Source organism: Pholis gunnellus (genome assembly GCF_910591455.1).
Source record: "Pholis gunnellus genome assembly, chromosome: 5".
Classification (NCBI taxonomy): domain Eukaryota; kingdom Metazoa; phylum Chordata; class Actinopteri; order Perciformes; family Pholidae; genus Pholis; species Pholis gunnellus.
The window spans coordinates 13,036,439-13,049,900 of NC_136531.1; the positions used below are offsets into that span (position 1 = coordinate 13,036,439).

The 13,462-nt window shown below is 41.3% G+C and overlaps 2 protein-coding genes across 2 annotated transcripts; both read right to left on the bottom strand.

Annotated features, from left to right (window-relative positions):
- Window positions 1-1,384: 1,384 nt before the first annotated feature.
- ccr7 (chemokine (C-C motif) receptor 7) lies at window positions 1,385-4,177 on the bottom strand. Its single transcript, XM_079160231.1, has 3 exons — window positions 4,156-4,177; window positions 3,075-3,124; window positions 1,385-2,793 (listed from the first exon to the last, which is right to left on the bottom strand). Exons 1-3 carry the CDS (start codon window positions 4,169-4,171, stop codon window positions 1,699-1,701), a joined length of 1,161 nt encoding a protein of 386 aa, XP_079016357.1. The 5' UTR covers window positions 4,172-4,177; the 3' UTR covers window positions 1,385-1,698.
- Window positions 4,178-6,446: 2,269 nt separating this feature from the next.
- LOC306696690 (SWI/SNF-related matrix-associated actin-dependent regulator of chromatin subfamily E member 1-like) lies at window positions 6,447-13,029 on the bottom strand. Its single transcript, XM_079160360.1, has 11 exons — window positions 12,965-13,029; window positions 12,136-12,186; window positions 11,796-11,839; window positions 11,425-11,529; window positions 10,493-10,573; window positions 10,030-10,161; window positions 9,635-9,806; window positions 7,770-7,942; window positions 7,548-7,649; window positions 6,824-7,085; window positions 6,447-6,729 (listed from the first exon to the last, which is right to left on the bottom strand). The coding sequence occupies exons 2-11, from the start codon at window positions 12,140-12,142 to the stop codon at window positions 6,524-6,526; spliced, it is 1,284 nt and encodes a 427-aa protein (XP_079016486.1). The 5' UTR covers window positions 12,143-12,186; window positions 12,965-13,029; the 3' UTR covers window positions 6,447-6,523.
- Between the last annotated feature and the right edge of the window lie 433 nt (window positions 13,030-13,462).

Sequence of the window (13,462 nt, forward strand, 5' to 3'; positions counted from 1 at the left end):
AGTGTAAAGTTTATGACTGGAGGGGTGGGTTTTTTTTACACCTTTGACTGTACGAAAGAAAGTGCTTCAAAAGAGACATGTGACATTATTCCACAGCATTGTAATGTTGTGTAAACACTTACTCACAGCTGTTTCAACGTTAGCATGATGAAATATAACCCTGGCGAGTGCATACAGTAGCTGTGGAGAGTGTTTGCAGAGAATGCTGTGTTGTAGGAATCGTTGAAACAAGCAGGAGCTTAACTCCGCTGATCCTGCGTGTTGCATTATCATTCATCATCACAATCTGAAATTAGCTTTATATCAGATTTGTTCTGATTTTACTGATGATGTAGTAGAGGATTTTGAAGTAGAAGATTTTACAAAGCCAGTATGGTGGTGAGTTTATTAGTGCTACTGAATATTTCGATTTTATTCACCGTGTGAAGGTAAACATGCATGTATCATGACCCAACTCAAGCTGCACCTGTGAAGTAAGCTTTTTTTATGTTAAATGTAAAAAATATAATTTTCTTTACAGTGAACCTGCACACTGTGCATTCTGGTGTGTTTAACAGCATGGGATAACTTGGTACATTTTTTTAATAAAGCAAGTCAGTGTGCTCTGGAAGTTTCTGCCTCCTCTAACCTTAAAGTGATCTCTGGATTAATGATGATATCTGGTGTGTAAAATACTTCAGGATGCTGCATTTGCCATTCCTTTTCTTCGAAGCAAACTTAAATCTGTGTTTCTTTTTGGTTTAGCAACTCAAATTAAAAGAATACCAGCTCCAGGGGTCCGATCCTGGACTTCCCAGACTCCCCAAGGGGTCAGCAAACCTTCCGTGTGTCCTAGTGTTACACATTGTAACTTTAAGCCTTATGCCTAATTTATACTTTGGCCAAAAACCTTTCACAGAGCTTCCGCGCCCCTCATAAAAAATGTGCCTATACGCGCCAGGCGCCACAGAAGTTTGATTGAACTTGAGCACAAGGAGGTGGGATCACTGCCTAAAAAATTTAAAAACAGCACATCCAAATAAAAAGAAATGACATGCATCTGCCTCAGCACTACATGCTCCTGGCCCGGACAGAACGGGCACTGCTGTAGAAGTATAAATCATTAGCGTCCTTTGAGAAATGTCTTCTGGTTGTTATGCAATCTGCAAACAGTTTCCCAACGGGGGCTATGCCAGAAAACCTTGTTGTGTTTCATAACACATATTAGGATCAATTTTTCCTATATTTTATCGATGTTTCTGAGCATAAGTTAATGTGTTTTTTTATTTATTAAATCCATAGTAATTCTGTCAATGCACCACTTTAAAGTCTTCAGTGATTCTAATCTTATTGGTTTGTTTTTCAATATTACAAATTGTTTAGAACACAGAAAAGAGACTTTGATTTGTTCAGTTTATTGGACATGATTCGGTGTTCTTCAGATGGTTGAGTTTTTCATTAACACTGTGAATTTCTTGAAATACTGTACACTGTAACCAACACAAACAAATAACCAAAGCCTTGTTTCGTCATAACTGATGAGAATAAACACTAACAAGAGACAAACAACAAAAAACAACAAAAACCCAATTGTCATTTAACCTCTGCTATGTACATGTATGATGTTTTGCGTTTTAGTTGAGACTTTTATTCTAATGTTCAATAGTCCACTGTGTGGTCTGCAGGAATGAATTGGCGTTTTTTTATACTGAAACAGCTTTAAGGAGAGAACGTGGTGGTGGTCTCAGTTTCGGTGGCCCCTGAGCTCCTCCTCCTGCCCCTGGTATACCTGATGAACCAGGCATGGCTCATGCAGCCCAAGTCCTTCAGTAGCTTCAGGAGGTCATGACGAAACTTGACGCCAATAAAGGCGTAGACGAAGGGGTTCAGGCAGCACCTCAGGAAAGCTATGCACTGGGTGACATCGGTGACATAAAGGACATTGTTCTCATAGTTGCAGTCTTTGGATCCTCCTTTTGATATGACAACTGTGTTAACAATCAAGACCAGGTTATAAGGCAATTGGCAGAACAGGAAGACAGCTACCACAGCGAGAATCACCTTGATGGCCCTATTGCGTTCAAAGCCACGAGCCTGGCAAAGGGTCTGGACAATGCTGCTGTAACAGATGGTCATGACCAGGAGCGGGAGGCCAAAAGCCAAAACAATCTGGCTGGCCTGTATTTTGACGCGGAGCATGTCAGAAGTGCTGGAGTAAGGGGTGCAGGTGTTGTTGTTGATTGTGGTGTAGCTCATTTCTGGTATGGAGAAGATCAGTGCCATCACCCAGATGGCAACTGATGACACCTTGCTGAGAAACACAGTTTGGGTGCGGTAGCGGTGAGCAGAGACGGCCTTGGCGATGACGAAGTAGCGCTCCACGCTGATGAAAGCGAGAATGAACATGCTGCTGTAGAAGCTGACCTTGTAAATAGTGTGCATGGCTTTACACACCGCCAGACCCAGCACCCATTCTGTCATGGAGTTGGCTGCCCAAAAGGGGAGCGACAGAGCAAAGAGCAGGTCCGCAAAGGACAAGTTGAGCAGGTACACGTCCGTCATGGTCTTGAGGCGCTTGAAGTAGAAGAAGGTGAGGATGACAAGTAGGTTCCCTACCAGCCCCAGAAAGCAGATGATGGAGTAGAAGGTAGGCATGAACCAGCTGCGGAACTGGCGGTTGGATTCTTTCACACAGAGCTCAATATAATCATTATAATCCACACTGGAGTTATCGTCCAGGTAGTTCATGATGCGGAAGTCATAGTCTGTGAGGTTAGTGATGCTTTTATTGAATTCATCTTGAGACGTGGTACACTGGAATCAAAGTCAGATTAAATGATCAGATAACAGCAAGTAAAGCAGAGCAAATAACCAACACGTTTTTTGTTTTTGGTACACCTTTTCAACCACTTCCTTAGAGGAAAATGTTGCTTGTGAGGGGGAGGTCGTGGTTAGTTACCTGCTGCCTGCTATTTTCCCCTCTGATACAAACAAATACGATGTGGATACAAATTGCTACGAATGTGTTAACATCTTGTTATCTTTCATGTTTATAACTCTAATAAGATTGTGCTGCACTTGTGTTTTAATCTTACCTTGAAACTCATTAGCAGTATGAGCACAGCTGGCAGAAGGTTTGGGAGATCTGAAAAACAAATGAATACATTTTTAGAAGACCAAGCACTGTAATAGCATGATGGACAATATCCTTAATAAGCTGTATAGACGACTATTATGTGTAATGTTAGAGAGCAATAGAATGATCAGTTAAAGTGCTGCTGCAATCCCATAATGTCAAGGTACTCGTAAGAGACAGATTTACAAAAGAAGGGTCAAAACTGAAGAAAAAAAACCCCTAAATATCTTGAATTTTACTCCCTCGTATGAGTTAAACTCCAAAATTGCTACACTAGCCATAATGCTATATATAGCATCTCTCCATTAGCCCCTACCTGCCTGGTACATGTACGTATTTTAAAATACATAAACCCAGTTAATGTGTAGTGTCCAAGCACAGACTAGTAAACTGACCTTCTTTGAATGTGTTTTCAGATTACTAGTGACACTGCCGTGCTTATTGTAAATGCTTCCTGTGGTAATGTGGTTTTAGTCAGTAGTTTATTTCTGCATTTTTGTTAATCATTATTACACTTCAATACAGACTCCATATAACGTGATATTGGTAAAACTTCCATATGTGTTCTTTACAGGGTATATGACGGTAATTGCTATTTGGCAAACGAGATGAGACAGATATCTGTTTTTGTTTTTTTTAAATTATAAGAAGCAAATATGACCATTTAGCGCTGAGAACGGTTGGCAGATTTGGGCTACTCCAAAAATAATGTTGGCTGATAAACAACTACAGACGTACAGTTCTTACTCATTAACACACACGTTAACCTACAAAACACGTCTCTGTTGCCGTGTTGTGTGCGGCTATCAATCAGTCTGCTCTTTAAATAAAAGCTGCTACTACAGAGGCTGAAACATTGACACCAGTGTTCAATCATTTTACCCATTGACACTTTACATGTAGTTGATGGTTGACACAATATCTATTAGTTAATTTGATTCCAGAAAGCTATTTTAGCCTGCATTTAACATGCATTCATTCACAAAAGTAAATACAACATCCTTTTAACTATCTTAGTTAAACTCTAATAAGGTACTCACCGCTGACGCAAGTCATGTTGACTGAGAGTAGTACGCTGCACCTAAAGCCACTAAACACAGATGAGTTGATGTCTGTGTTTGATGGTGGTTTCCCTTTTGCTGAAATGAAAAAAACAACTGTCTCTGTGAAACTTTTTTCTCCTCAGCCCCGTATCATGTGAGGAAACCACAGACTCCAACTAAAATGTGAACCAAAAACTTCTTCTTTTTTGCGGTAAAATAAACTCTTATAGACTAAGCTAATCATGCGCAAATCATGCACACGTTATCCGCACACTCATACATGACACACCAACGTAACTCGGGTAAATTTGCGAAAAAATGTCCTTGAGTGGGTCTGTGTGTATCGTTAATATGTGTGGGGTCGACGGTCCTCTAGCTCCTTATCGCGTGTGTGCCTTATGTTAATTGTAGATCAACCTGTTCTTTGTCTGCCCTTGTGTATTTTATCTCTATATCTAACATTGTTGTACCTGTAAAGTCACCATTTATTTTAGTTTTTGCACCAAAAAAAAAAAAAAAAAAAAGAAATGCAGCAATGCACATTAACCCAGTTTGCCAGACTAATTTTGGGGGTTTCAGTGTGTACAACTATAGCACTTAACATTCAAACTGTTATTTTTACCTCACGAGTAAATATTAAGTCATCATATAGTTTTATACCGTATTTAATAAAATATGAAGAGAGACAGCTTGCTGTTCTTAAAAAGATAATTCTGTTAAAACCGGGAGTTATTTGCTTGTATTTCCAACATTCTTTCCTTTTGCAACATTGTACAGTGTGTAGTTTTATGGAGACAGTTGTCGTGCTGGACAGCAGATGAGGCCTACAATGAGCTCTACACAGGCTTCTGCACACCTGTGTCTCTGCGGTTGTGGTTTCTTGCTTTCGCTTGAGGCAGTGGTAACCGCACGGAACAAAATGTGGCAAGTTGCATTGCAGGCGACATCTGTCACATTGAAACTACAGCACTATGAAGTCTGATCATTACTCCATGCTATGGGAGGCTTGACTCATAGAAAACATGACACTTAATTAAAGCTTACGTATATCTCCTATCAGGTCTAATTCTCTCCTTTAGGCTCTAATGCTGAATTTTGTAACGACACCAAGGAACTTCCAGGAAGGTTGCTAGTTCTGCACTGATAACAGGAAATCAGAACCATTCCCTCTCATCTTACCCACTTCCCTTACCTATACTGTGCAAAGGACTAATAGCTGTGTGAATGCACAGCACGTTGTGTGCAACAATGAATGTTTGAAACAAGCCTCTGCATACCTGTTTACCGCGTACTTGGTTGTGACCTTTTTGCAGCAAAGGTTTTTGTGAAAAACAATTGAAGCGAGAACTTCTTCAGGGTAGAAAAGTTTATTGGTATAAATATGCAAAAAGGAAATTCATTGTAAGACTGCATGTTTATGACTGTTCTTCAAGCTGTTTCACGACATGAAAATCCATGTTTAAGCAAACCTCGTTACACTGTGTACACAATTACGGTACGGAAAATTGCAATATTCATCATGACAGACATGTTCTAAGCATACTGCTTTTGATTTGATTGACAGCTAGCAAACTTGAGAACACTGGTAGTCGAGCATTGTACAGCATTGATGATCGTGTGATATACTTATTGGATGAACTGGGACAACCGATACACAAAGTTTAATAAAAATGCTGATAATAAATAACAAAAATAACCACTACTGATTACAGACTCCTGAGACAATACTGTCACTGTAATACTGATACGGAGAGTAAACAAATATTCTCCTGCCAAGGAGATGGTCACACAGCATCACTCTTCACAAGTGCGCCAACTTATTTTCAAACATTGCATCATGCAAAAATAACAATCAAAGCAACAAGGGCATTACAATACAAAGGACAAAGTTAAATATAACACTGAACAATGTTTGTTTCATGTGACAGCTTTTTTTTCCTAATAGCCAGCCTTAATTTGTGACAGTCTGGCGTCTGCCAGACAGAGTGCTAGAGATATGTATCGGTGTGTGCTGAAGACGGCTCGTATGGGTTCTTCCAAATGGCAATGAGGCCTGTGGAGGAAATATAGTGCTTTCACTTAGCAGCCATTGATTTTATACAGGACCTTTGCTTTGTCAGCTTTACATTTTTTATCATTTTTTTTGTATTCAGCGCATGTCTGCGAGCCTTGGTGTTTTCAAACTCAACTCAAACGTCCTCTCTTGTCCTCTCTCGTGTTAAAACATTGAGCCCATCTAAATGTTCCTCATATTCTTTGACAAACTAAGATGATACTGTGCAATATATGTTATCAGAGGGTGATACCGGAGACCGGCAGACGCAATGATAGCCTTACAGGTCACAGCTGGTGAACCTTGTTGGACTCAGTGGGCTGCTTTTGCCCTGCTGGACCCCTCTGATGGCTCACTAGTCGCGGCATCTTCTGTCTGAGCAGAGGTGGTCTCTGAGCCTGTGTTACTGTCGCTGGTTCCCTCCTCCATGGCTCCCTCTGGGACGCTCTCCTTGTCCTCGGATGCCCCCTCCTCACTGCCTGGATGAGTCTCGAGCTCCTCTGAAGCTTTTGGCTTCCCTGAGTCAAAGAAATAAGAAGATTGCATGATGTTCAAAAATATGACGAGAGCTAGATAGCAGCAAAGCCATGAATAAAAGCCAGCGTGGCTCACCTGGTGTATCTGTGGCGCTGGATTCTGCTTCCTCGCCTTCTTTGTTGCTACTTTCACTTTGAGAGTTTTGCTGGGACTTATTGCCATGTGTGGCACAGATGTGTTTTTCTTCTTCTGCCAACACACAGGTTGGGGCATCTCTTGTGCCTCTCTCTCCTACATCCTTATCGCGTTCTGCCGTTCGTTTGCGAGCTGTCTCTTCTGCTGCAGAGATCTCCGCAGAAATCTTCTCCATGTCCACTTCCACCTTCAGACAGCACAGCTTTAAAGTACAGTAAAGTGGAATTTAATGTAGAGAGGTGGAAACGATTGCTGCACTCTTTTTACTGTTCAAAGTTTAGTATCGGTTGAACATGCATGTGCCGGTTGAACACAAAGTAACATAATGTAACTAAATAATGTAACTGAATGAGTTACGTTCATAACTACAACACGGTTTCAGTACATGTTTGAAAATACTACTTCGCAGTCAGTGAATAGATTCTGTGAAGGATAAATGGCGCCGCCTGTTGTGAACAGTAGACAGTGCATTCAACTGCACGGTGCTGCATCTCATTTCAGAGCAAAGGTTATTATTAGGGCTACACATTGTAACCACTAACGGCTATATGATTGCTGTAAGGCAGATGTGCACTGGCACATAACCAGAGCTGCACATTGTACAGGTAAACATGCCAAATGAAGCTTGCGCGCGGGCAGAACGATGATGTCAAAGATGGCGTACCCTTTTGAGCTCATTCGTGAACGACTCTGTGGCGTCGATGAATTTTCTTTTCTTGTCCTGGTGGCGGTCTTCAATCTGAAGCAACTCTGCTTCCAATTTTCTCTGTGACACATGACACACGCGGTTCCACGTGATTATTACATTATTAACCCATAAAAAACAAAAGCTGTGTGCTAAATGCCACCGTTATGTGAAGATTAGAAGACCGCAACGGGATCGTACCTGGTGCACCATCAGAGACTGGACCTGGCGTTTGAGGACCTGCATGCGAGCAGTGGTTACAACTGAGCGCACATCTGGGACTACGCTCTCACTGAGGATCTCGCTGATCAGACGGTGGTTGCGTTGGAATCGAGCTGCAGCCGAGTGCTTTATGGAAAACCCGTCGTCGTAATCTGAAGAAATAAAAAAACATCAGAGTTATAAATAAATATTCACACACCTGCCCGTCAAAAGGCAAAGAGTAGAGATGTGTTACACAGTCACAAGTCTGAGAGGCAAACTACGACACTCGTGACAAAATGATGCAAATACTGCTGTATCAAGAAACTATAAACAGGAGGAGGATATTGCTCAATATTTATACAGAAAGAGACTTAAGTATAGGCCATTATGTGAAAATACATCAAACACAGCAGAACCGTTATTGTAAGGCAAATGGAACAAGCGGTTAATTATAACCCAGTGTAAGTGGACACTTTCAAGATGTAGTCTGCAATTTCCATTCGTCAGCAAATGTTCTTCTTTGTCTTAAATGTATACTCTGCTGACATTTAGATACAGGATGATGGTGCAAGAAGAATTACCCCTGGCTACTTCTTCCACACTGCAGTGATAAGGAATTAAGTCCAGATTAATTCAAATAGGATTTTTTATTTAATTGGATATTTTACAAATGCATTCAGACTAAAAATACAGTAACTTTTAGAATCATCTTTGCCAGTGATTACAACTTGTTGTTCAACACTATTACATGCGAGGCACTCCTTTTTGGCTTTGTTGTGGCAAAACTTTGCTGAACCTCTGTGCGATGCAGCAAAAGCTCTCATCGCGTGAAGTTGCTGCTGTGTGTGCACCCATGTGTGGGTTTCAAAGAGAGCAGAAATGAATCTCACCTGCCATGTTGAAAGTTTCAAAGGTGCTCAAGTAGTTGGTCTAACACCACAACAGGAAACAGTCAAGTAAAACATTCTGACGTTAGTGTGCGAGAATTCAGTCTCATCAATGTGTTGAACTTGGTATTTCTTATATTTTTTGACAATACTCTGCATGATTAATGTTGTTTCAGGTTATGTTGCATTAGATTTTACGTGTACACGGCACCTCCTGAATGGCAAATATTGTCCCGATTACATTACACCCATTACAAACGTTCAACAAATACTGTATTTATTAATAAAGCCCAATGTAGCCAATGTAGAGTATGTAGCCACCCGGAGAGCTTACTCTCATTTAATCATTGACGTACGTGCAGTCTTATAAGAACATAACCCACTGGGATACAAACTCACATTTTTATGGTCTGGGGTGTTTCTGAATAGCAATTGGTTTTATCTGTAGTTTTCCTGTTCATCATTATCGTCTACTGTAACCCTGCCCGACCCCAGACAAGCATCATTTCCTTGAGGTGGGTGTAACTCAAACGTCTTCTTCTGGCTTGGGTGTTTAATGTGTGTGTGTGTGTGTGTGTGTGTGTGTGTGTGTGTGTGTGTGTGTGTGTGTGTGTGTGTGTGTGTGTGTGTGTGTGTGTGTGTGTGTGTGTGTGTGTGTGTGTTGTGTTTGTGTGAGTCTTAAAAACAACAGACAAAAGAATGTAAATTCTGCAATTATGTCTAAACCAATGCCAGGAATACCTACAAAATGTAAACAATTGTGCAAAAACATAAACGTTTTTTTTCCATTTTGTAGCTTAAAAGCAGAAATGGGATTTCAAAGGTAGCATTACCAAAAATGTGGATGTAGCGGTGTAGAAAGGGGGGGGGGGATATAACACAGTGTCAACTCTGTGTGGTCATGCTACAGTAAATAAAGCTCTGTCACAGTGCTCTAAACCTTGGGAGACGAAGCATTTAGCTGAGTGGCCTTACCATCTGGATCCTCCGCTGGCTGAATGCTTATGTAAGGATCGCCCTTGTCCAGTCTGGACTGCCTCTGGCGGCTCTCCTCTTCCAGGGCGGCCTCGGCCCGGCTTTTTGCAGCGACGTAGGCCAGATAGGCTGGCGAGTTGTGATAGGCCTTCATGCTCTCGTTATACTCAATCTACGGCGGGAAAAGATGAAAGGAATGACAAGGAAACCGAGACGGCAAGCAGACACAACGTGGGCCCTCGTTTCTATCAACTACGACATGATAGGGAAAGAGGTTTAGTCAGGACTGTTAGGAAGCAAGGAATGATGACAGGAGGGACCCACAACTGTTGGAGACACATCTACTGGTCACCCGTCAGAAAACTCCCATAAACACCCCTTGTTAAACAACCAACCTTCTCTGCTTCGTAGTCATTCAAATAATCCTGTTTCTCCTCATCAGTGAGGTCCCTCCACATGCCACCGATTATCTTCCCAATTTCCCATAGCTTCAGATCAGGATTGGAGGCTTTTACTTGATCCCAAACCTGGTGATGAGAACCAGACATGGGTGTGGAGTTGGGTCGGGTTGGAGGGGCTTTAGGTGGTTATCTCTTTGCAGAGAGGTCACAAACCAGAGGAGGCCGTGTGCTTTAAGCTCCATCTCCAAGTTGATAAATCCCACTATGTGATGTGGACAGTCCTGGCTTAATTCAGCTTGATACCTACCTCGATAAACAGCTATTAGTGTCTGAAACAAAATGTGCATCTTACTTTTTTTTAGCTAATACGGTAGAATATCTTAAAAGCAAAGCATCCCTGTCTTCCAACAGAGCACATCATGTTGCAAAATGCAGCAATCACACACTGTGTACTTACCTTACGACTATATCTCATATATGGCATCAATGGCTTATCAGGTGGCTTGGGCGGCTTTGGGATATTTATTCCAGAGGAATTCTGGTAAACAAAGAAAAAGAGTCACCTTAAGGCACTGTTGCTGTTGAGTTATCAGGCAACCCGGTAAACACTCCTGCTTACCTCGGCTGAGGACAGCTCATGAAACTAGAGGTGCATGTTCTGTAATATGGAATAAAACTATCCCAAAAAAAAATGTCAAATACAAGATGCGTCAAAGTAACTTTTTATCAGTTCAATCAACTTGATTTATTAATGACAGTTTGAGGAGCCCTACAGAGTACAAAGGAATAGCGCTGACTGTGAAAGGAAAATACAAAAACCCAACTTAAGCTGAGATTTGCCCATAATGCCGTTATTAGAGTCAGCCAACTGACTGTTGCATGCAGCGACTGAATTACTGCTCAGCAGCCAGAGCCATGCAGCGAGTCTGTGATACCATGGCAGCACTGGTGGCATGGGTTACTTTACATGGCTGTCAGAAATGCCGTCTTTGAAAGGCAGGTGGAATTTGAATGCACACAGATGGACTCTTAACCAGACTGCACTGTGATGGAGACAGCAGAGGGAGTTTAGAGTGACACGCATTACATGTTCATTCTCAGTTAGGCTTTTCATACGGACCTTTTTTTCTGCAGCATCTGCTCTTTTAAATATCTATCTAATCTTATTTGCACTGAACAAAGCAAAGGTCGATCGTGTGGAAAGCTCCAATGCTATTGATGCTTGATGAGGTTTCTGCAGTGTCTTCCTTTGACTAAGCAGGCTGACTGTTTAGTGTGGTGTCACACTTAAATAGAAGTGAACTGTTTTGTTTTATTTAGATTTTAATTTCTCCACTTGGGTCTGCCTGACATTTTTGGTCACCTTACGTTTTCTATTCATATTCATACCGTTGCCCGACTGTTGCTGCTTTGGCTCCCTCCCAGTCTGTAGTTGTTGTAGGCCAGATGGCTGTACGGGTTGTAGCCCACAAACCCGGCAGTGTTGGGCATTTGCTGATGGAAATAAATGAGACAGAAATATGAATGAGAAATTACATAAAAGAAATAAAAATAAAGTAAAGTAAGTAACCAATGAAAAACACTGGGAAAATGCAAAATAAAGAAACTTGCATTCATGCTGAGGCAATAAAGACACAATCATTTCAGAAGCAGCGGTAGTCAGTCTGGATCCTTAACAGGGTTCTTTGAAAAATGTATGGTAAAGCATATATTAAAATCATGCACTTAAATGAAGTGTCCAAACAGCAACATCAGCTTACTGTTGTAGGGGCGGGGGGAGGGGGCGGGGCATGTGATGGTCTCTCTGTTGTGAGGGAAACCAAATGAAACATCAGCATCAGTCAAGTGAAACAGCATTTTATTATTTCCAATTCTCCAACATTAACTCTTCGCTAACCCTTTTACAGTTATTTATTTTAAACAATACTTCTAAACAATCAATAACAAATCAGAGTTTAAATCAATTCTCTGTTCATCATGAATAAACTTAAGATATGAATATGTTATGATTGTATCACCTAACATGGATTCATGGAGACAGTCTGATGTATGTGATACTTTAATATCATAACGTTAGCTAAAACACTCCCAGGTCCTTACTTGACATCTCTGCAGTGAGGAGAAGGTATCAGTGTGTTCCAGTCATTGGCTCTGTAATAAACACATTTTAAGAGCAGGATAGCGTTTGATCTCGTATTGATGAGTTGAATTATGTGGACAGGGTGGTTCTTACATGGCACAAAACAAAAGAGATGCCGTCGGTAACGCTGGCTAGAAAACGATAATAGCTCATTATCTGCAGATATTTTGGATATAACTTGCAGGAACATTTCATGTTAGCCAAAGAGATGTTGTGAACAACAGCGTTTATTTTGATATGGGTCGCACGAAATGTCAAAGACGTTATGACTATTCGGATATGGTAACGTGGAGAGGTGGACTAGCACTGGTAGTCGGGACTGCACACTACGTTCACCCGACGCTAGCGCTACATCTATGCGAAATTCAATGAGAGTGCTGCAGTTTAGCTACCAAGCTAATGTTAGCATGTATTCATGCTAGCGGGGTAGCTAGTGATGTAACGTCAGCTAGCTACTGTAGGATGTTGTTTCTCCTTAGCCTGGTTAGCTAGTATGCAGCAGAAGCCAGCAGAAAATACAGCGTTTGTTAACGTGCGTTAGCTGTAATTATATTGTTTTAACGTTAGCTAGATATTCGGTACCATATCGTTAGCTTGTCTCCTCAGCTGAATTAACGTTAGCTGGTCTGGTTACGTAGCTTAGCAACCTACATGAAAAGAAAAAAAATGACATCTGAGATATAATTAGCATGCAACGTCAAGTCGAACCAACACATCTAGAGGTATACAAATTCCCATAGATTGTTGATGGTGACAAGCAAGCTTGTATACTAAAGTGAGAAAACTCACCCTTATACCTTTAGTCCCCCACCACAGTTGTGGCTTTGACAGGGAAGGCTAACCCACCTAGCTCCTAGAAACAGTCCCCACAATAAACGAATGAAATGGGGTCCACTCGTAAGATTCCTGCAGAATCTTCCAGAATTGCACCCCCACCCTCTCCTCATTACAGCTGTGCTTTGCCTCGATGCTGATGCTCATCGCCATCAACTGTCAGTGCTGCAGCTCTCACTTATCAATATGACAGCAGAAACATCTTTCTCCTCAAGAACAGTCACTCCATTCTTATAAAAGAGAAGGTAACTTAACAGCGCAGCTAAATGGGATTTCACGTTTTACCTACATTATCTTTGACATGCAGATGTGCACCATCATAAGAATTGTCACAAACATAATGGAGCCAAAAGCTGATTTACAGTGTTATCTTGACTGCAAATTTACATCACCTCATGTCAAAAATGTGCCATGCAAGTGCAGCTGCTCCTCAGTTTACAAAATCTCAGGCTA

Coding starts and splice junctions, on each gene's coding strand:
- ccr7 (XM_079160231.1), bottom strand. Junction 2,794..3,074: donor TACTGCTAATGAGTTTCAAG/GTAAGATTAAAA, acceptor CTTTGATTCCAG/TGTACCACGTCTCAAGATGA.
- LOC306696690 (XM_079160360.1), bottom strand. Junction 11,530..11,795: donor CTCCCCCCGCCCCTACAACA/GTAAGCTGATGT, acceptor TATTTCCATCAG/CAAATGCCCAACACTGCCGG. Junction 10,574..11,424: donor GCAGCAACAGTCGGGCAACG/GTATGAATATGA, acceptor TTTGTTTACCAG/AATTCCTCTGGAATAAATAT.